The sequence below is a fragment of the Pristis pectinata genome, chromosome 24 (genome assembly GCF_009764475.1).
Source record: "Pristis pectinata isolate sPriPec2 chromosome 24, sPriPec2.1.pri, whole genome shotgun sequence".
NCBI classification, from domain to species: domain Eukaryota; kingdom Metazoa; phylum Chordata; class Chondrichthyes; order Rhinopristiformes; family Pristidae; genus Pristis; species Pristis pectinata.
The window spans coordinates 21,787,551-21,811,166 of record NC_067428.1 but is presented as its reverse complement, the minus strand read 5'-3'; the positions used below and the strand labels follow the sequence as shown (position 1 = coordinate 21,811,166).

General features: G+C 39.5%; 1 protein-coding gene and 1 non-coding gene across 4 annotated transcripts; both read right to left on the bottom strand.

The window, feature by feature from the left end:
* Positions 1-216: 216 nt before the first annotated feature.
* On the bottom strand, positions 217-23,616 carry dazap1 (DAZ associated protein 1). 3 transcript variants are annotated; one of them, XM_052037682.1, is made up of 13 exons: positions 23,330-23,614; positions 18,582-18,622; positions 17,763-17,929; positions 16,731-16,805; positions 15,967-16,077; positions 14,628-14,676; positions 9,237-9,319; positions 5,244-5,400; positions 4,148-4,177; positions 3,889-4,038; positions 2,490-2,663; positions 1,168-1,260; positions 217-905 (listed from the first exon to the last, which is right to left on the bottom strand). In XM_052037682.1, the coding sequence occupies exons 1-13, from the start codon at positions 23,356-23,358 to the stop codon at positions 724-726; spliced, it is 1,341 nt and encodes a 446-aa protein (XP_051893642.1). In that variant the 5' UTR covers positions 23,359-23,614; the 3' UTR covers positions 217-723. The 3 variants fall into 3 exon arrangements, with proteins under 3 accessions (XP_051893642.1, XP_051893643.1, XP_051893644.1); XM_052037683.1 differs by lacking the exon at positions 1,168-1,260 and having other exon boundaries at positions 23,330-23,616; XM_052037684.1 differs by lacking the exons at positions 1,168-1,260; positions 2,490-2,663 and having other exon boundaries at positions 23,330-23,615.
* On the bottom strand, positions 4,337-4,470 carry LOC127582775 (small nucleolar RNA SNORA13). The gene has a single exon (XR_007958166.1). It is a non-coding gene; the product is annotated as a small nucleolar RNA SNORA13 (small nucleolar RNA).

Here is a 23,616-nt window from a genome sequence, read left to right as displayed (position 1 = left end):
GTATCACAAACAATTCAGCATAATCCAAGGGGAAAGAAGTTTCTGGAAGGCAACAACATTGTTGTTGGGGAGTTTGTGTAGCAGAACATGCTTATTGAATACTTCTGTTGTGCTCTCATGTAATCACGCAAAATAAACAATCTATTGATAAATATCTGAAAACGCATAAGCATTTCTTTTTAAAAAAAAACACAAATCAGTCAGAGACCAGGCCAATTAAACGAAATGTGCTCTCTTTATTTAAACCAGGGGTTGTCTGTCTTTAATTTGCAGTTTATTCTACAGCCATTCTTAAGGGAAATCTACATCTTAAATTAAAAAATAAGTCAGATGTAAATAGTACAAAATTTCTCCTAAAAATTGCAACGTCTGAATTCAAATGTTTCCATTTTATTTAAACATAAAAAGTATACTAGGGTAAAACAAAGGCTCAAAGGAACAAATGAAAAAAAGAAACCAAGAGTTATATGGTACAGCAGAATATTTCTCCTAAACCCTGCATCACTCAGAGCGCAAAGAGGTCATTTGTGCTGTTGGGAAGAGAGGAGAATAAATTCAAAAAAATGCAGTCCAAAGCTCACAGCGTATCCTTCAAACTCCTTTTAAATTTTTTTTGTTGTTTTTGTTATTTAATCAAGTGATTGTCACAAAAGAGTCACAAATTAAGGAATTCCTGGCCAAATTTACACCAGAATATACTCCTTTTTTTTCCCTGCCATGGTTTTAACGCCTGTAAGGATGGAACCCCTGAGCATTGTGGTTCTGACCGCGGGCAAATCCACCTGGTGCGGATGGTGGAGCCCCTGGGGGCGCTGGTGCTGAGGGTCCTCCATATGATGGAGCTGGCTGATTTGGATCCGAGAAACTTGGGGCCTGGCCAAAACCACTCATGTCTTGCCCATAACCTATTAAGTAAATAAAACAGAAGAGTTATGACTGTTTAAAGGCAAAAAAATTCAAACATCACCATTAACTCACAGAGAACTTAAAAAAAAATCAAACTTAATATTTCACAATTAGATCATCCTTGTACCAGCACAACAAATGCTCAACTGCTTAAGCACTATTCTCCTATTTTATAAAACAAAAAGTGAGCAAGGACTACATCCTACTTAAGCTACTCATCTTTGTTGAAGCAAGGCAGTTCAAAGTCTATGCAACACCTACCTGCTGCACTATATCCCTGCTCAGCCTGACCGTAAGTCTGAGAAGGACGCGTGGGTCCGTAGCCTGAAGGATCCTGAGGATAGTTACCCATGCCTATTAGGGAGATGAGGAAACCAGGATGACTACCCCAGTAAGCCTGAGCCTGCTTCAATCCATGGCATAGATGCATCAGGTCACCAGTGGCATATGGATGCAAAGAAATGCCAGTGAAATAGAAACACATTTTTAAGCAAATGTTTGGTCAATTTGTTATTCTATATAGGTAAATTGTGGCAACAAACTATCGGTATATATAATTAAAACAAACTGCATCTAAATTAGCAAAAGGGATTGAGCCTCATAGTCAAGTACCTTTAGTGAATGGAGTACAGCCTGTAGAAAAGGTACTGAGTTGCAGTGTATTTGGGTTTAAGGAGATAAACACATGCACCCCATGACAGTGATTAAATGAGCAGAATATTATAGTGAATTACATGCGTTGGTTCAGCTACTTCCAAATGAGCAATCTTACATTAAAAAAAATCTTAATACATTGCCAGATCAAAATAAGTTCAATTTAAGGACTTTTGGTAGGGAACATCGCCACTGGAAATTAACAATGTATGTGGTGAAGCAGCCAATTGTAATTACAAATTGAGCACAAGAGCCCTTCATTGATTAAAAACCTCAAAGTTCCAATTTTCTTCTGGAAAAAGTCCTGGTTCCAATTTATCCAACTCCTGTAAATCTTTTGATCTAACTTTCTACCTTGAAATATATTCTGGCCAAAGCAGTCTTCCCGCTTACGTCAGACTGCATCTGAAACTGAAAGCAGGGAGATGCAATTAGCCAACTAACAAGAGGAAGCAGATGGACCCAGATCAAGATTCAGATTGAGAACAGTAGAGATCAACAGCTGGGTTAGGAATTACTAACATTCCAAGTTATAGTGGATGGAAGGGATAGGGATCAGGGTGGGGGAAACAGGGAGAAGTAGAAATCAAGAGACACGTCACTTGAAAAATTACATTACTGCTTGGATGTAAAAAAAGTGAATAACTACTTACTAAATAAGCTTTTATTTGCTAGTACATTGAAGGCTATATCTGCTGTTCTGGCCCTAACAGTTGATTTTACATCCATGAACAATTATAAAATGCTAGAAAAGGATGATCTAATTCAACCCACCATTGTTTACCTCTGTCTTCTGGTGTTCACGTACTCCTGCTGGGAATACAAGCAGGTACAAGGGCCCTTGACTTCAGGAGTCACATTCACTGATGGGAGTTGTGTTCTTTTCTAATCCTACAGCACCTCCAAATCCTACACTACTTGTTACCTACCATACTGGTTGTACCCAGGGAATTCGGGCTGTCCAGCAGGTGGCTTGCTCATATCCTGAGGTGTCTGTGTTGCTGGTGCATAGCCCATCTGTCCTGCTCCTGGTGTGGCAGGGGGTGCTGGTATTCCAGGTGGGCCAAACTGGTCAGCTGGAGGTGCGCCAAATCCTCCATAGCCTGAATAGCAACAAGAATGAGCTCAGGTCAGACAGAGAGCTGATAGATTTTTTTTAAAAATATATACAGGGATGGGTGGGGTGTCATATCGTTTAAATATTTGTCACACAAGGACAATGGTTTTAACGATCATGAACAAAAATAAAAACAAACAGGTATACCCTGGAACAGAACTCTTGTAAGGCAACTGCCATTCTGAGGTGTACATGTATGTGTATAACGCATGGATCCCACTGTACTATAATGGACCCAGCTGTTTTACTCTTGACTGCTTGTAAATTGACTAACAGGAATGTAGTCAGCCACAAACAAATTCATGACTCCACTGTCCATGCTGCTCTTTCTGCTTAAAACAAAAGGGCATATTTAGAGCCACATGGGATAAAGATGTTGATTCTTATTCGATCAACATAAAATAAGCTGCAAGATTCATATGGTCCAACAATAGAACAGCAGCCAACAGGAAAAAGGGACTACTGCAGCTTTCAGACCAGTACAGAACAGCTCAGCTTATATGCTGCAAACACCAGCTTGGCCCTCAATGGCCCCTCTTAAAGTCAGCAAGAGCACCAATGCAGAATCCCTGCAAGACATTTTGACAGAAGATTTTTGAACTTTTCACAAAAGAGATGCAAAAAAAATAAAGAATTGTACAATCTGAAAACATGAAAGCCAGTCTTCTACAGGCTGCACTGTTGGGCACAAAAAGGCATGATACTAAACAGAGTTCAGAACTGTGAAACAATTTTTCATCCAAACACAATACGACATACTTAAAAATATTATAATACCACCTCAAAATCCTACAAATAGTTCACACCAGATGAAAAATGGTAATGTCAACAATTATTTTGACCATGCTATTGAACAGATTGCTTAATTAGATTACCAAATACACTCTCCCCCCCCACAACCAAACCATAACACGAATTAACCAGCGTCATTTGTATTAAAAACTGAACTCATACCATACATACAATTAAATTATAACTGTTGTGTAACACATACTCCCAGCATATATTGGGATGAACTTCTTGACAAAACTATATAGTGCATTTTCTGGATTTTAGCAAATGATTGTTGACTAGGCATAATCATATCTCATTAAAAAAAAAGGAAATGCACACTTTTTCTAATATCCTGCAAATCCAAAACATGTCGTTACAAATAGTGCAAAGGCATCTGGTTCTTTTGCTTTGTAGAGGCAGAAGATTTAAAAACATACCATATTGTGGAGGTGCGCCAAAACCCTGTCCAAATCCCTGAGGTGGTGCAAACCCTCCTGGAGGTGGCTGTGGCACTACATATGGATTAAAATGGGGCGGCTGCGGAGGGGCGCCTCGCCCTCCTGGAGGTGGTGGTGGCCCATACCCGCCTGTAAAACCAATAAAACAACCAATGATCTAACTCTGTTGCTACTTTCCACTATATAGAAGCTTGTATAGAAAATATTATTCATATTTAAAGGAAAAATAAAAACTTACCCATTGGCTGACCAGGTGCCATCCACATACCTGAAATATAAAAGATCAATTAAAGCAAGCCCATGACCTGTGACAAGTTATTCCTCAGAAGGACTTGTTTAAACTAAATATCTAATACGACTGGAGAAAACATAGCAATACACAACATCCTATTAAATACCTTTTTACAAAGTGCCAGATGCTTTGAAGTGCTGTTTCAGCTGAATCACAATATCCTGAAGCACAACAGCAACAGGATGCCTAGAACAGCTCAAGTTATTTTATGCCTTTTTTGACACCACACTCACCTATATAACAGAATTAAGTGGGCAACACAAAAGGCAACAGATTTCCCTTCTCTCATCTTTCTGCACAATTTGTTAGAATTATGTACTTTAGCATCTGACACAAAAATAACCACAATGTCAGCCAATTTGCAATGTCTATAGAAGTTAATACAGTTGGACAAAATATCACAAGAAACAAAAGTAAATAGTGAACTGTAGGATTAAGGGCCACATTTTATATATTTGCATGTTTAATGTCCTCACAATCCATTTCCTCAAGTTTCATTCAAGTGATATTCCATTAATGTGTGCACACAAGACTTAATTGTGGGGCAATTCTTTGCAGAGATTCCAAGCAAAGACTTTGTAACATAGAACACTCATTAAACATCAAAAGAAAATGTGAGAGAATCTGAGTGATAATGACGAACTGTCCTCCCAGCAAGAGCAAAAGAGTCAATTGTACCAATTTTCCTGCACTTCTACCCCAAATTCAACCCAAATCAACATACATGAAGAATGAATGCTTCTTTGAGTTTATAAAGCATCTATACTATGGACATGTTAATTGCATCAATTTAGTATAGATCAGCACCAACTTGGAAGACAAAGGGGATCTTTTTATCGATCTCTTTACATGAAGCTATGTTGTATAGAGACTGCAAAGTTTCATACAAGAAAAGCCCCACACTGCCAATATCCCTTTAACATGGAGTCATCAAGAATAAATCTTGAGCTTAATAGTAGAATATGTAGCATGTTGACAAAGCAAATTTAACTAATATCTCTACCACTACTTGGTTATTGATTTGAACATTTAACCCACTTACCTTGTGGGCTACCGTAACTCTGCTGCTGCCAGCCTTGTGAGGGCTGACCTCCCCAGCCATTAGCGGCATTTGGCAAACTTCTGCCCCACTGTGGTGCTCCCGGCTGGCCAGGCCCTGGACCTTTACTGTCGCGAGGCTCTGCACGTTTCACCTCAACCTAATTAGGATAACAGAGGGAAGGATAAAAAAGCTATTCCAACCAGTCTTCCACAACCCTCTCCCTTGACACACCCATGTCTATTAAACTTAACATTTACACTTACATCTTATAACTTACAACTACATTTAAAATAGCTTAAATAGGCCAATATATGAATATATATATGTATATATAGATAGAGATAGATAGATAGACAGATAAATATTTATGTTTCTCAAGTATATATTACTATTTTACATGAGTATTCATTACTGGATGTCAAGTTTATTTCAAATTAAAAAGATCTAAATTTTGCAATTAGTCTCTTGAGAATTAACGATCATAAGTCTAGTCTAATAGAAATTAATCCAACCATCACCATTTTTATAGATACAAATTACCTGAGAAACATAGTCTTTAGATTGATGTGGCCTTACTTAAAAAAATGTTATTTAAACATCTAATGGAAGATAATGACTTACCTTCCCCAGGCTATGCATAAAGAATCTCAATTAATTACTTGAAACATAATGTCAGAAGGGAATGGATGAGCTAATCGAGTCTTAAATTACATCTTTAACAGAAAAAGGAAATACATGCAGATAAAAATGGACAGTTTGAGTAAATTAGAAGCAAATCTTCATACTGTGTTTGAATAAATTACACACCATCACCACTAAACTAACAGCATCTGAGGTCACTCAAGAGCAAGGTGTCACTTTTCAGAATATACAAACCAACTTCATATGCAAACATCAAAAATAACAGATTTATGATTTCGTGAACTTTCAAGCTTTTTTTATTAGGACTGCAATAATTCCCACATTTTAAAGCAGTACTATACCATAAGTTACTTAATCATCCTTTTTGTTGCTGAATTTATATTGGAAATTAAATATCTTTACTTAAAAATTGACTACAAAAAATAAGCTGTTTGGCTATTACTCCAACCAGCTAAGTTATTAAGCTGGTGACAGATTTCTGGTATACCAATACTAATGACGTCAGACAATACTTTTCGGCCATAAAATCTAATTCCAGACTTTCATTCAGAAGTTTGATGAAGTGGATTAATAGTCTGAACTTCACAAACATGATACACAAAATGCTTAAATGACTGATACCTAGAGTTGAACTTCCATCTCGTCTTAGAAGTATATTGTATTGCTTCTAAATTTAAAACATTCCTATCAGTTTTGCTTGAAGTTGATATCAGAATATTCTTTACATAACATGTCAAGGGATGTCCAGGTAGGATTTAACCACCAAAAACATGAATCAGTTCATTCAATAAGAAACTCACATGTTCATTAAAGATAGTGCAGTACTTTGCTTATTGCAATATACAGTAAAACTCTGATAGTCCAGCATGATAGGGATTTTGGTGATGCTGGATTGGCAGATTTTCTAGACTATTGGATATTATTCATTTATTTCCCAACAAACTTGTTATTAGTTTTTAAAGATGTTACATAATATTGTAATAATTTCTCCAGTGAACTCTACTAAGTTTCAGGGGAGTGTAGGGGCCGGAGAGTCTAGGGGGAAGTACAGCAAACATTATGTGATGAGCCAGATGTCCAACCATCAGGATTTCAGAATGATCAGATAGTGGATTATCGGAGCTTTAATGTACTGGGATATCACCATAGTGTGGCTTTCCTGTATTTCATTATTTTCAGTGCTCTTATTGGGTAGAGCAAGGTACATCAGCATTATATTTCTAGCCTAAAAAAATCAGTAAACAAAAACTTCTCTTTAGAGCACTGCAAGCATCAGAATGAAAAACTACTCAACTGGCATGTTTTAGGAATGGGATAGTAGGAAGCAGAAGGGAAAAGAAGGACTTCTCAACATTTCAAAATTTAGTACACATGCATGGCACAGAATGCATACCATAAATTTTCTACAGTGCTCTGGGCAAAAGCTTGAACTATAATCTGCCCTCTTAATTATTTGGCAAAGACAAGTAATCCTTCAATGGTTATTCCAAAATCAAAGCCTACACATTCAACCTCAAACTCTACACAATCCCATGGAAAAGAAACAAAACAAACTTTCATCATCAATGCTGAATGTTGGACATATTTCAATTAATAAGTCACTGCTTCTTATTGACAGAAAAAAGGACTTCAACTGCTGTGGTTTAAACTAGAAGTTGAGCTGAAGCCTGCAGTATGTTGATAACGGAAAAGAATGCCCTTCTCATTTTGGTCAGTATTCAAGCCAGATGCAAAGTAAAGCTCCCTCTACTCTGCCTCATTATTTCAGGCTTAATTTTAAGAGTTACTGTTGCTATATCAACAAGCCATTCTCCATACCAAACTTCCCTTGGCCCTCAATATTGCAAATTAGTAGTACACTTGGGATATTTTCATGCCAACCAGGAAGTCAATTTGGTGCAGCCATTATTCTCTGCAAGTTATTTATAGCCAACACATTTTTTATTATGGCTTAGGTTCAAATCTACATCAGATGGAACAAAAATCTATAAAACTATTATCAATATCATCCAAATTGTAATAAAAATTGCAGATCAATTAAAAACCTGAAATTTCTGAGAAAAATTATCAAGTAAATTTGGCTTTTACATGAATCTTCTACTTAAAATTCAAATCCTAACGTGACTGCACCTCTGAACAACACCTAGATGCATTCGTGTCGGGATAAATCCTGCAGTATGATTTATCAAATTGGGATTAGGGACTAGCAAACTAAATTTAAACATGACAGGAAATACCCAAGGATTACAAAGTAGATGAATGAATCACCAAATTGGGTCATTATAATGCTGTTAAATTATACTGGGAGGCAGAATATTAATGCACACCTTAAGTTTCAAGGAATCTTAAAGACTAAATGAAGCTGCAACACTTATTTGCCATTACAATCTGCAGTAGAAATTTTTTAATGTTCAATACAAGTTAAATGATCAAATTTTAAAATAACCCTTTTGCCCAAAGTACTGATATATACATCGATCACACCATTAATAATTGATTTACAAGAATTTAATTCCATATATATATTAAATTAGCTTTACATGTCCTGCATTACACAGGCCGTGTAAATCAAGAACTAGATCAGCACCTAACCATTGCTACTTGAATAAGTACCATCCCTTGCCTACTCCAGATTCAACAGCTTAGTTTGCTTCTGCCTTATACATAAAATTAAGCACATTTATGCTGTATTACAACACAGTATGAAGATCAAGCAAATGAGGCCACTTAACTGTTTTCTTTTTACATTAAAACGTTATTATTGACTAAGGTATACAGCAAGTGACCTCAGACAAAACAAAATAAAATTGACAACCAGTCCTTCAGCATGTAAAAAGATATGATACTCAATAAGAACATCAAGAGTTTTCTTGCAACTTAGAAAAAAACTTAGCTTGTCACAAATTCTGTCTTTAAAAACATATCTGAAGGAGTGGTTTCTTAAACGGAGACTTAAATGATTAATACAGATTTCACCGGTCTTATGAATAGCTAACTACAATAAAGGTAATTACAACTAACGTGCAAGCAGCTGATAAATTCTGCTTAAATGCATGCAGGCTCATCGTTCTTAAAAATGGCCATAATTGATTTAACCACGATCGATTGTTTTGAAAACCGATTTTGTATATATATATAATTATTAAAAGCGTAAAAGCACGAAATACAACATATTCACTGCTTCTTCAGCAGTAAATAGTACTAAAATCTGGGTCCCACTAAGAGTCATTAAATTACCTCTTAACAGGATTCTCTTCAAATGTAGAGACCACACACAATAACCCCAGTGAAATCTCCAGTCACCTAAGCCTCGGTTCATTCTAAGGGTAAAATAAAACTACAACTACACACTTTTTTGCCCATGATGTCGTGATAATGCATGTTGACAGCCTGGTCCACTGATTGCTCGTCCTCGAAAGTAATAAATCCAAAACCTATCCAACGACGAAGAGTGAATCAAGGTAGCAGGGTGTAGTGACACAAAACAGGATGATGCACAGTATTAGGGCGGGGTAATTTAAAGGATATCCCAGGGTTTCAGATAATTGGAAGCCCCTTCTGTTGAATCACTGACAGGAGGACATTTCAGCCAGCCACAAATTCAGTTATAACAAAATACAACAATTGACCCCAATGACAGCTACTTTTGATTCACAAGTTTTCAACCACTTATCAACACTTTTAAGAGAAATTTAACTTCAAATCTTGGAAATTTTAAGAGTAGAGGCTGATACCAGGTTATGAACCTTGGCTGGGTCCACTAACACGAGAGCATAGCTAATTATGTGTGTTTTAAAAAAATACTGCTGAGCAAGGCTGAAGGAAACTGACAAATCAAGTGTAACGATATCCTTGTCTAAAAGCAGAAAATTTAAATAAAAGTCATTTTATGCAGAGGATGGCATTAAGTAAATATTGAATACTGGGAAGTGAGGGGGGGGGGGGGGTTCATTAACAGTGAACAAGTTATTTTATAGCATACTGCCAAAGAAGAGATGAATTTATACTCAGACTATGTTAAGTGTACACAATTAAGAGTATATAAGCTAGATAAACTTAATTTCAGAATAATTATTGTGGGGAAATGGGAAACACAAATACTTGACACAAGGAGAAAGAGATTAAAAAGGGTATCTCTTCATGTAGCTCCTGTGTGCTTTCTATTGACGTATTAAAGAATAGTTTCAGTGTGGTCTCAGAGGATCAACATCAGCCTCAATACTGAGATAAAGAAAAATAAAAGGAATCATTAAATCAAATTGTGCTTTTTGTTACCATGCTGGATTTTCTCATCTTCAAAGCTTCAGCTTTGAGCAAACTCCCACAGATATGCTTGGCTATTAAAAGAATGAAAGCTTTTGGCCTTCAAGTGTAGAAAGTTGAAAAGAACTTTCTATTTTGCAAGTCAGCTAATTAGGGAAGGTGACGTTTTCGAATGACTCTAATGAACGCTGCAAATAATCAATGCAATAAGTCAGCCAAAATACAGAGTTTGGAACTCCTAAACATAAAATACTTGTGTACTAAATAGTGGAACAAGACTATGTGAACAGCACACCTCCGAAAGACTACAATAGTTGGACTTTGTGACAAAAATGCACGCAGAATTTATATTAAGAACACTACATAATTAGATAATGCTCACCAAATCCCAAACCCATCATTTTATTTGGCTTTCTTAAAAAATTGTAGTTATACAAACTATTCTGCAGATAGCCAGAGGCAGCTACAAATAAGATGGCGGCACAGGGAAGCAAAGAGTTCGAGGGAAGTACCTGGTTTGAGCATATTGCCAAGATGCAGTGGTGAATTCACAGCCCAATACACTGTTGCTTTATATCTGCCTATGAATTACAAATATTTGACTATCTAGATACCATTAAGGCATGGTTGGGCATTGCTACAGCACTGAAATAAAATGGGAAGAAAGGGAATAGCAGTGACAAATATTTGAACAATTGAAAGAACTAAAACAGTTAAAACACAAAAAAAATTACTTATAAATTTCAATTAATTTCTAGAAAACCACCGGTGAAATAGCAATACAGTTCAGGCTGGCCAATCTTATCTGAAACCCTGTGCTTTTCCTCTTGGTAGGCATATTGCTTTGCAGCTAGTGCTGACAGCAGCAACATAGTGCTATAGCTTTATAAACCAAAACTAAAATATATATATGTATATATGCACTATAGAAAGTACCCTCGAAGCTTATCCAACATTGTTGGTCAGCCCAGAGAAGTTTATTTAGAAACATTTGATACACAAAGATACAGGCCAAAATGGGTTTGCAGCAGGAAATTCTGCTGTCAGCAACAAGAGCAAATGACAAACGTCTTGCAGTTTCCAGACAGACATATCCCATCCCTCCTGAGTGTGTAGAACTGGCCTGTACCTGTGTGATACAACTTATCACAAACCTAGAGAGGAAAATCTAAAGAGATAAGTTAATTACATCAAGACAAGATATACATTTCTTAGCATTACAGCACTTAATTTTAACTAAATAAAACACTTACATATGTAAATTAAGATACTTAAATTGAAAACAATGGCAAAAGTCTTGAAACTAATTAACTTGCATATATTAATAGGCATAAATATTCTGAAAATATCCAAAATAAATTAATGAATTCAGATGACAAACTATCACAAAAAAAGAGCACATTACTGATTCACATACTGTAAAACTTGTTAAAATGCTGACTGCCAGCAAAAAAAAACTTTCACCAAAATAATTAATAGTTGACAGCTCTAGTGCAGGTTTTGTCAGTGAATATACAACTATCTGAATAAAATTAAACTTAGAGGACTCAAATCTGATTTAGGGAAAAAGAAACAAGCTTTGATTAAAATCCAAAAGCAAAATATAACAGAAAATTATATTCAAATTTGTTAGGTCATCAAACAATTCCAAATGGAAATGGAATGTGATGCTTAAAAGCTCAATTACATTAGCAAAAATGTGTGTTTTAGGATAGTTTTCACATACAGATTCTTCATGAAAGGTTCTCATAAATGTCAAATGGACTATTGGCAATTTATGATTCAATGGATTACCATGAAAGCAATCTCATTCTTATACATAACATTTCAAAGAATTTACAACTTTTGATCTGATTACAATGTACTGGTCTGAACAATCCATATTTGGCTAACTTCTGAACTTGCCAACTTCCTAAAATTTGGGCATTTTAACCAACTTCATTTGCAAGTATCATTTCAGTTGAAAGTCAAAATAAGTGATATTGGACCTGCGTACACAATACACTTACCATGCAGCTGAATGTAATTTCCAGCAATACTTGGGATTTAAGCGATCATGGTGGTGAATTACAACATGGTATAATACTGGACACAATCAAAAATAGACCCAACCTCCTGTTCATTTCCTATACGTGGGAAATATCTCATGATTAATCACATCCCTTCCAAGTACACACATAACTAGTGAATTTAAATGCAATCAACCCCACTGCCTATATTACAAGGTCCTTTACCAGCTTGCAGAAATTGGTTAAATAAACTCGCATTTACCCTGGTTCTCTTCAGAACTATCATTAAGATTTTCAGTCGTATAATTTCTCCCTTAACTCATTTTTGACACCATCATAGATATAATAATTCTATTCAATGTGCATATTTGGAAACTTACTACAAATAAGTGCTAATTGACCATCTGTGTCACAGCACTTGTGGCAAGATGATGCCATGGCCAATAGGGAAGGAAGATGACCACCATCTTTAAGACAAGAAATAGAACTTCTTGGTCAGCAAGGATCACAAACATGGGGAAATGACTCATTGTCAACTCTAACTTTTTGTTTTTAACAGTAACTGAAACAGTATTGAGCTGCAGACATTACAGTACCTTTTACAGGCTTGCATGTTGCAGATTAGGACAAGATCATGCATCAAGTTCATTCATCTAACACAAGTTAACTCTCTTTTCCAAGAATTTAACAGCATGGCTGAGAACTAACAGCACCAGGGGTGAAATCACATCAAGTACTAAGTGATAAACTGGGTTTAAAGTCCACTTGTTCTGAAATAAATACACAGATCCAGATCACAAACCACCCTTTGCACAATAATGAAATTACTCTGACCAAACACACTTCACTCAAAATCTGCAATGTCATGTGGTGCAAACCTCTATGAAGAATAGGCGACACTCCAATAAACAGTAGCCTGGTCCTGACTGCAAGTAACAAACTAAAAGGGCAAAGTATCTTAGAGTAAATTTTTACCTTTCATTATATTAGTGAATAATGCACTTTTTAAGTACATAATGTAGACAAACATGGTAGCCAATTTGTAAAAAGCAAGGTTCAACAATCACAGTCAACTGTGATTTAATTTTTTTTTTAAAAAGTCACGTTGGTTGAAGGACAAGTATTGGCCAGGGCAGTGGGGTAAACTTTATTGCTCTAACATGCCCTTTATATCCACTATGGGGACAGATAGGTTCTCAGTTTCACATTTCCCCAAACACTCCTTCAGTACTGCACTTAAGTGCAGCCTGAAGTTTGAGTTGGCCACAAAGACATGATCTTCTGACTCAGGTGAGAGTGCCAGAGTTAAGTGCAACACCACTAAATAAAACCAGATATTTTTATTTGTTGTGTAATGGTAAAACACTTTAACACAACCCCAGTTGAATAATGCACTTTTTAAGTACATAATGTAGACAAACGTGGTAGCCAATTTGTAAAAAGCAAGGTTCAACAATCACAGTCAACTGTGATTTAATTTTTTTTTAAAAAGTCACGTTGGTTGAAGGACAAGTATTGGCCAGGGCAGTGGGGTAAACTTTATTGCTCTAACATGCCCTTTATATCCACTATGGGGACAGATAGGTTCTCAGTTTCATATTTCCCCAAACACTCCTTCAGTATTGCACTTAAGTGCAGCCTGAAGTTTGAGTTGGCCACAAAGACATGATCTTCTGACTCAGGTGAGAGTGCCAGAGTTAAGTGCAACACCACTAAATAAAACCAGATATTTTTATTTGTTGTGTAATGGTAAAACACTTTAACACAACCCCAGTTTAAACTTTTTGTATGCAATCCAAACTAGTAGTTTAGAGACTTTACGTTTGTGTTGACCACTTGTCCAAAATAGTTAAATTACTTGCTTTACCAAATAGATCTAAATACTGCTATTATACAAGAGCAACATTCTAGTGAAGTACAATGCTTTTTATAGAAAGCCCAACAGGGTTCAACTGTCTCTCAGAGACACATTAAATCTATAATACGTAGATGTTATTTAATTTGGTCATTGCATTGCAATTTGTAAATAGCAAGGTTCAACAATCACCATGAACTGATTCTTTTTTTTTTAAAAGAGTCGCGTTGGTTGAAGGACAAGTATTGGCCAGGGCAGCAGGAAATGGCACACTGGTGGTCTACCAGGGAAACTGTATTAATCAACAAATTGAAGTTTCTAATAGCCCTAAGTTAAAGTGCTGTATAAAATGCACTAATTTCCCAGGAAAGTGACTTACAATGTGCAACCTTCCTCGTTGCCGTAAACTTCAATATATGTAAGACCTATCTGACAGTTTAAAATTAACAGTTGGTCTCGATGGCTTTTCATTAAAAAAGGATTGGAAAATATTGCGAGCCACATACATTTTTTGAGAACCCAAAGTGAAAAGTACTGTATGATTTACAAGAGGCAGTTTGTCATCTGAATATGAAAAAAAGAATTAAGACAGTAACAAAGTGGATCAGCCTTTACCTCGGGGCCTCTGCTTCTCAGCATCATAGATCATTACTACTTCGGAGACCTAAAAGAAAAACAAATCAAAATATCAAAAGCAGTAAGGCAGACATGCACAACGCAAACAAAGAGGCAAAAAACTTTAGTTGAGAAGCTTGTCCATTTTTTTTTCCATCCTGCTGTGCTCCTCAATCAATATAGATCAAGCAAGGATAATGATAATATTTTCTCCCTTAAATCTTCAATGGAATGCATCACCGATAATGCTGACATAAGGGACTGCAGATGCTGGAATCTGAAGCAAAAAACTAACTGCTGGAGGAACTCAGCAGGTCAGGCAGCATCTGTGGAGGCAGGATGGACAGCTGATGTTTTGGAATGATACCCTGCATCAGGACAGAGAATGAAGAGGAGACATAGCCAGGATAAAGAGGCGAGGGCGAGGGGTCCACAGATGCTGCCTGATCTGTTGAGTTCTTTCAGCCATTTTTTTTGGATCACCGATAATGGTGTTCCTTTCAGTAGCTCATACTAGATGCATTCTTAAACTGAACAAGAATAGGACAAGGATGAGTTCCTTTTATTTGGCAGGATAAACCATAGAGCACCAGCAAGTAATTTTAAAGAGTTACAACTCATCACATTCAAGCTCACTCTTTGAGTGTGATACAGAAAATTCAGCAACTCCCAAATGCTCTTTATAAAGTTTCTTCAATAAGCTATAGAAAAGGGAAATTTAACTATTATGAGGTGCGTGCAGTGGAGAACTGAAAAGTGCCTTACTACTTTTGAAGTTAAGCCTGGTTATAGAACAGAAATATTATACTGCAAATCCAAAAACTAAAAATCAAAAGATTTGGCAAACTATAATTCAAGCATAGATTTAGAAAAATGTCTCCCAGCATCAAGAAAATTTTTCCTACTGTAACATACTTCTATAATTGCTAACACTCAAATGGTATGTTATGAAGTACCAATCTTGTAATATGCAAATATTGACATTATGCATCAAACAAGTAATCAAAACACTGAGCACCACAAATGTTCATCACCACTGTCAACCCCTCCAACTACACTTTAGCTGATACAAAGACAAACAGATATCTGGTTGCTGTATTTACATATAAAGTTGAATCAGCAATCTGGAAGAGTCAGCAGATTCCAACTGGTAAAAAAATTGTTTTTCTTGTTGGAAATATCAAAAAGGTTGCAGCCTTATATTATGCAAAATATTCTTTTTACATCTCTGCAGTACATATATCAAATGACCAAGCCAGGCTCAACAGTGACCACAAAGAAAGAATTTCAGTATGCTACAAATAATCAGGAATAAGTGGTAATATGACAAATTACTCACCACTCCAAATCTTTTGAAGTAATCCCTGAGTTCTGTCTCACTGCAATTGTGAGGAATTCCTCCAACAAATACCTTCTTTGATTTATTGCTGCTCTGGTTTTGTGAACCTTTCTGCAAAGATTATTTAAAAAAAATTACCAGATCACAATAATTGCAAATATAAATTAAAGCACCCAGCATGTGATATTGAACTAAAAATATCAATTAATAGCCATTGCTATCTGTGTCTTGCTGATATTTCATCCTCAAATTGTGAAATTGGGGTTGAAAGTTCTGTTAATCAAGCAAAAACTTAAAATTTTTAAAAATGTTAAAAAGACTAAGTAGATTTTCTTCCTTTTCCTTCAAACTATTACACCTTACAATTAGAATACTCTAACATTATCTGCAAAATGCATTCATCTTCCTACACTTCCCAAACTGACTGAAGCTAGGGAACACAGCAGTACACGTCTCCACTCTGTGCCATGAATGACTAGAACTCCAACGTGCTGCATCAGTAAGTATGGCTTAAAACCAGTTTTACATTTCAACAAAAATTTAATTCATTCCTGCACTCCAAAGTGATAGGATCAACACAGAATTGATTTCTCTAACATCTGAGATAATTTAACCAAACACTGCTCCCAGAATAGAAACTTAACATCTGTGAACTCAGATTAACAAATACAGGTCAGAATTAATTTTAGGATAGTAAAACAGGTAGTTCAGTATAATTCATAGCAAAAAACCAACATAGAAAATATTCCCTGTCCAATACTTACTCCCCATCCACCACCTTCTTTTGGTTTTGGTTTTTCTTGCTGCATGGAACGAGGTGTACATGGCTTTGGATCAATCTGGAAAAATAAAATAACAAACAAACATTTCAAGTCAAAGTGCCAAAGACAAAAGAGATACAAACACTGCTAATTTCAAGTAAACAATATGGGAGTGGGAAAGAGTGTGGGCTGACTCAGAAGTTTTGTGAAACCATTATGAAGAAAATTCTAGACATCAGCAAGGTTACATGAACAAATCTTAGCCATGTATCTCAACCCATAAACATCACTTTGTGTTATATTTCATTTGACAAGCACATTAGTGACATGTTATTAACTTTGATATAATGGTGTTATGATTCCTTCTCATGACTAGCAACTTTTTTCTTGAAAAATACAAGGTATATTTTCATAATTATACAAAGAGGCAAATTTACACTCCAATTTCACAATATTCACAACCAAGTAGTGTGTATCTGGTGCTTTTAAATTGTTAAATACAAAGAACACTATATATGTTATTTTTTAAAACATGATTTAGAACTTTTTTAACAAAGTGCTTCTGGTGATGTTACCCTTTTATTAAAATTATTTTGACAGCCGATGTAACCCAATTACCCAGTCACAACAGATCAATCATCATGGCTCTCAAGCACAATAGACATGAGTAGCCAATGGCAAACATGACTGGTCCTCAATCAAACCATCTGTACAATGGGACAAAATTCAGAAATATGCAAGGAGTAAGCCATTCACGCCTGCTCCATCATTCACTAAGTTCATGGTTGATCTTTTAACTCGGGTCCATTTTCCTACACTGTTCTCATATCCCTTTATTCCCCAACATACAAGACTTCTATTTCATGAAAAGGCAGAATAGCTCAAAAGGTAAATGCCAAAAAAAAAGTTTAACAGTTTTTGGATAGGCAACTAAGTACTGGAAAGCTTTGAGTTTTACAAAATTATTTTAACACTTAACCATGAAAATTTTACATTAAAGCAAAACAAAATTTTTTTTTAAAAAAATCAACTCACTGTTCTTCCATCAAGATTATGAGGTCTACTGGCTAGTACTGTACCCACGCAATTTGGATCCTTGAACTTCACGAAACCAAAACCTCGAGATTGATTTGTCATTTTATCCTTCATTATTACACAATCGACCACCTCTCCATATTGGGAAAAATAATCACGGAGGGTCTCTGTTAAAAATATAAAACCATAAAATTTATTTTCTTTATTTTAAACAGCATGGACAAAGAAGTCTTTCCTAATAAGCAATGGATTCGTTGTGTTCAAGTTATTGATTTTACATCTTTAAAATTTGTGATCTCCAACCGTAGGAGTATAAACTGAACCTTCTGATAGACAAGAGTGCTGACAAAGGCCAGGCTGCATAAATATTGAGGGGAAGAATGATCCAGAGGGCATACGAAGCAAGTTGAAAAAGTTTCAACTACAGTATTCAATGTTGGCATACCGTATTATTTTCACTTGTGTTTAATGTGGAACCTTCACAAGACTCCAGAGTAACCAATAAGACATTGTCGCAAGACCTTTTCACTTCTCCACACACCAGGGTTTAAACTTTTAACTTTGCCTGCATTGACTCTAATCAAATAGCAAGTGTTCACAAGTTATGCAAAGCCCCCCAATCTAATTACTGCACTCAAAAATAAAATTCTGACAGGACATGGCACTAAGACATTTTACCTTTCTTTTGGAAGGCAGAAATAACTATATGCATCATGATTCCAGGAGGAAGCTTCCTCCTTTTAAAGTATCAGGTAAAAGCAATTTCAATTCAATGTGTATAAATCAACAGTGTGATGAGTAAAAGCATATAAAACTTACCCTGTGTAGTGTTCCAGTCAAGACCACCCACGAACAGCTTCCTGAAATAAAAAGACAAATACCAGCATCAGCATTTTCCTGAAAAGAAATCCTACCCAACGCCAACAGAGATAACATCCATTGTGATCCAGAACAGGAATGTAGCAACATTGAAATGATAAAGGCATTACAGTGGGCACCAAGATAAAAGATGATCAAAATTAGAATGCTGTCATGATATTTATTTATTAGTCACATGTACATTGAAACGCATCTTTTGCATTACTGAGAATGTGCTGGGGGACAGCCCACAAGTGTCCCCACTCTTTCGGCGCCAACATAACATGCCCATAGCTCCTAACCTGTATGTCTTTGGAATGTGGAAGGACACCGGAGCACCCGGAGGAAACCCACACAGACACACGGGGAGAACGTACAAACTCCTTACAGACAGCGGCGGGAATTGAACCCGGGTCACTGGTGCTGTAATAGCATTATGCTAACCACTACACTACCGCGTGCCACAATGAGATCAATAATTAACATTTGTACCTTGTATTAACTTCTCCAATTTACTTTTTTTTTGCAATTGCAACCCTGAAATGACCTGCTGAATCCAGGATTCTGTGACTGTTATCCTCAATGTTGCCTTAGATGTCCTATGTCCAGATTTAAACTACAGAATGCAATGTTTAGTTCTCACAAATCCATGAATTAAATGTTTAATGAGATCTCTATTAAGCAAATTACACCTACCCCCAGCAAATTCAAAGTGTAACTATCTATAATGCTAGGGATAACAAGCAACAAAAGAAAATACAGTCAAAATCGTAGCTGTTCCACGTAGAAACAATGAACATCCTTAAAATTGGTTATGGACTGAAATTATCAATCATACAACCACTAAGAAAGACACTCAAATTTGAATGGCATGATTAACAACAACAAGCACATGGACCAATCCAGTTGCTAGAAGGAAAATGGATGCTATCTGAAGAGATGTTGAAAAAAATCTGCTCTCAAGCTACAACTAATGATCTATTTTAAAATCACACATAAAACAAATAGTTAACCTTCACACAATCCAGGGCAATCTCTGGTTAGATACATTAGACTTTGCTAACTTGCAAACATATGCAGCATGATCAGGCTGCACATTACAATCCCCGAGGTTAGCTAAGAAACCAAGTGCATATGGATGAATGAGATACGCAACTAATTTTATTAATATCTAAAGGACAATTAAACATAGTTAAATGTGCTATTTTATACTCACAAACAGTACCTTTAGCTATATGCTCTTCCCTTGTTATGAGATATAAACTCAAATATGGATGCCACAATTAGTTTACATATAAAATTTCTCTCAAGTCCTTCTAAGACAAGGTGGCAGTACACACAAGGATTTGACTACAAGCTGAACATGTAATTAAACAGGAACAAAGTAAGAGTATACACAAGATAACTATTAACCAAATTCTGAACTTGCAAATATATGGTAATATTCAAACAATAAGCAAAATGATCCTTAGCACTGTTCCTATTCCCACCCCACCACTATGTCTCTAATCTGTGCTCAAAAATAGACACTACAATTTAGTGCTCCACAAGATACATCGCCATTACTTTGTAGAATAACCAGAAATAAAATGAAGCTACAGCTACAAAAATAAAAGCTATAAAGTGTACATAACCCCAGGTCATGCATCTGCATTTCAAAAAACCATGTCTGTTTTCAGTGTGTTTTTAGAAATAAGCTCTCCATCAGCTACTTGTAATAGACATTCAAATAAAGCAAAAAATGAGGTTACTATTGCACAGTAATGCCTTCTTCACTTCGACCACTGCATTATTTACAGTAGGAAGTCATTTTAGATTGTCAATTATAACACCATTGGATATCAACTCTCCCATCCTGCAGATGGAGCTAAATGGGCTACAAGTTAATTTAAGATGGCTGAGGTAAATACTTGTAATCACTCAAAAACCATAGATGGAAGGAAAATTAACATTTGCAAAAAGCCAAGTCAAAAAAAGCTCACTAACAGAAGAATGAAAACTTGGTAGTCACTGTGATGACTGTACTTCCACTGGTTTATACATCACCTTTGGCAATAAAGCATCAAAAAGGCAATGTGAAAAATTCACACAGATATGCTTGAAAATCTGAAGTTGTATAAACCATCCAACAACTGGTGTCCCAACATTGTAGATTGTGTTTTGCAATATAAGAGCTATTAGATTACTGATGTTTGCACCATTGCAGAAAGCATATCAAAGTATATAAAACATCCTTTTTGATTTTTGGTCCACTGTCTGGAATACTTCCTTTAAGGCAAGAGAACTGTTGAATTGAAACATACACATTGCACTTAAATAGGATCTGCATTTGACACGACACTTTCAAAAACAAAAAACAAATTTTAAAAGAAATTTTATTTCCAGAACTTATACCAAGTATTCATCCTGGCAACATTGAAAATTTCGTGCATCAGAATAGGAAATTCTGCAATACTGGTATAGACATGTGAGTGCTAGGATGGGAAGAGATTGATTAAAGTCTCTTTTTTAGTAGAATATGCACACAGCACGTTTAAAAACAGCTTTAAAGCTTCTAAAAGGCGCATTAACTTTGTTTAGTCAGTTTAGAAATCTGCTGAGGTGACAGGGAAAAAGTTATTTTTGGGGTGAACAGTCATCTTATTACAAAAAGATGGTTATCTTTTGGGGGGCAGTCACATTTGAGGGGAATGGATATGGGGGGGTGGCCACCATTTATTTTTTGGGGGGGGATGATATTATTGGGGGGGGAGAATGGGGTAGATATTTGAAGGATAGAATCTAATTTTTGGAGAAACAACTACTTTTCTTTGGGTGCGGGGGCTGAATTACGTATGGGGGGAATGGTTATTTCCGTGAGGGAGAACAGTCATTGCCGTGGGGGGAGGGGAGGGGGAGGGAGGGGGGGGAGGAACGGTCATTGCTGTGGGGGGGAGGGGGGGAGGGGGGGGGGGGAGGGGGGGGGGGGGGGGGGGAGGGGGGGGAGGGGGGGGGAGGAGGAGGGGGAAGGAGGAGGGGGAAGGAGGAGGGGGAAGGAGGAGGGGGAAGGAGGAGGGGGAAGGAGGAGGGGGGGAGGAGGGGGGGAAGGAGGGGGGGGGGAGGAGGGGGGGGAGGAGGGGGGGGAGGAGGGGGGGGGAGGAGGGGGGGGAGGGGGAAGGAGGAGGGGGGGAGGGGGAAGGAGGAGGGGGGGAGGGGGAAGGAGGAGGGGGGGAGGGGGAAGGAGGAGGGGGGGAGGGGGAAGGAGGAGGGGGGGAGGGGGAAGGAGGAGGGGGGGAGGGGGAAGGAGGAGGGGGGGGAGGGGGAAGGAGGAGGGGGGGGAGGGGGAAGGAGGAGGGGGGGGAGGGGGAAGGAGGAGGGGGGGAGGGGGAAGGAGGAGGGGGGGAGGGGGAAGGAGGAGGGGGGGAGGGGGAAGGAGGAGGGGGGGAGGGGGAAGGAGGAGGGGGGGGAGGGGGAAGGAGGAGGGGGGGGAGGGGGAAGGAGGAGGGGGGGAGGGGGAGGAGGAGGGGGGGAGGGGGAGGAGGAGGGGGGGAGGGGAAGGAGGAGGGGGGAGGGGAAGGAGGAGGGGGGGAGGGGAAGGAGGAGGGGGGGAGGGGAAGGAGGAGGGGGGAGGGGGGAGGGGAAGGAGGAGGGGGGAGGGGAAGGAGGAGGGGGGAGGGGGGAGGGGAAGGAGGAGGGGGGGAGGGGGAGGGGGAGGAGGAGGGGGGGAGGGGGAGGGGGAGGAGGAGGAGGGGGGAGGGGGAGGGGGAGGAGGGGGGAGGGGGAGGGGGAGGAGGAGGAGGGGGGGAGGGGGAGGGGAAGGAGGAGGGGAGGGAGGGAGGGGGAGGGGAAGGAGGGGGGGAGGGAGGGAGGAGGAGGGGAGGGAGGGGGGAGGAGGGGAGGGAGGGGGGAGGAGGGGAGGGAGGGGGAGGAGGGGAGGGAGGTGGGAGGGGGGGGAGGGGAGGGAGGAGGGGGAGGGGGGGGAGGAGGGGGAGGGGGGGGGGAGGAGGGGGAGGGGGGGAGGGGGGAGGGGGGGAGGGGGAGGGGGGAGGGGGGAGGGGGGGGGAGGGGGAGGAGGGGGGAGGGGGGGGAGGGGAGGGGGGGAGGAGGGGGAGGAGGGGGGGGAGGGGGAGGGGGGAGGGGGGAGGGGGGGGAGGGGGGGAGGAGGGGGGAGGAGGGAGGGGGGAGGAGGGGGGAGGGGACGGTCATTGCCGTGGGGGGGGGGAGGAGGGGGAAACGGTCATTTCCGTAGGGGGGTGTCATTACCGTGGGGGTGGGGTGCGGGAGGAAACGGTCATTTCTGTGGGGGGGAGGGGGAACAGTCATTGCGGTGGAGGAGGGAGAACGGTCATTGCCGTTGGGGGGGGGAGGGAGAGAGGGAACGGCCATTGCTGTGCCGTGGTGGGGGGGGGAAGAGGAGACGGTTATTTCTAAAAAGGAGGGGGGGTGCGAAGAATCGGTCATTTCCGTTGGAGCCGAAAGCTGATTTCCCGGGGGGGTGGGTGGTGGCGGTTTGATGAAGGAGCCCCGAGCGACAAAGATCTCCGACTATAATTTCCACCATTTCCCCCTCCGGACCTTGACCCTTCCACCGGCGCCATTTCCCTTCCCTCCCCCAACCCCCACGCCTCCTGCGGCCTCCCTCCCAACCGCCGTGCCCTCGGGGGGCCGAGAGAACGTCGCCCCGTCTCCAAACGCGAGCCGAGGCCCGGCGGCCTGGTCCTCGGCCTTACCCGATCTCGTCGCCGCCCTGGTTGTTCATGGCGGAGGGGGTGGCGGGCGGGGAGGAACCCAGCTTTGGCGGCGTGGGGGCGGCTGGCGGGTCTTGGCGTTGGTCACCCGTTTTTTCTGGCCTCCCTCCGGTCGCTGGAAGCGGCTGGAGGTCACTCGGTGGACGGGACTGACGGCTCAGCTCGGCTCGGCCTCTGGCTCCTGGCGCCTGCGCTCCTCCGACAGACGGAAAACCGAGCGGCGCTGGAACTGCGCAACAACCGCAGCGCTACGGGGCTTCCCGCACTCA

Coding starts and splice junctions, on each gene's coding strand:
- dazap1 (XM_052037682.1), bottom strand. CDS start 23,358: ATGAACAACCAGGGCGGCGACGAGATCGG. Junction 16,078..16,730: donor AAGAAGGTGGTGGATGGGGA/GTAAGTATTGGA, acceptor TAATCTTTGCAG/AAAGGTTCACAAAACCAGAG. Junction 9,320..14,627: donor TGAGAAGCAGAGGCCCCGAG/GTAAAGGCTGAT, acceptor GTCGTTGGATAG/GTTTTGGATTTATTACTTTC.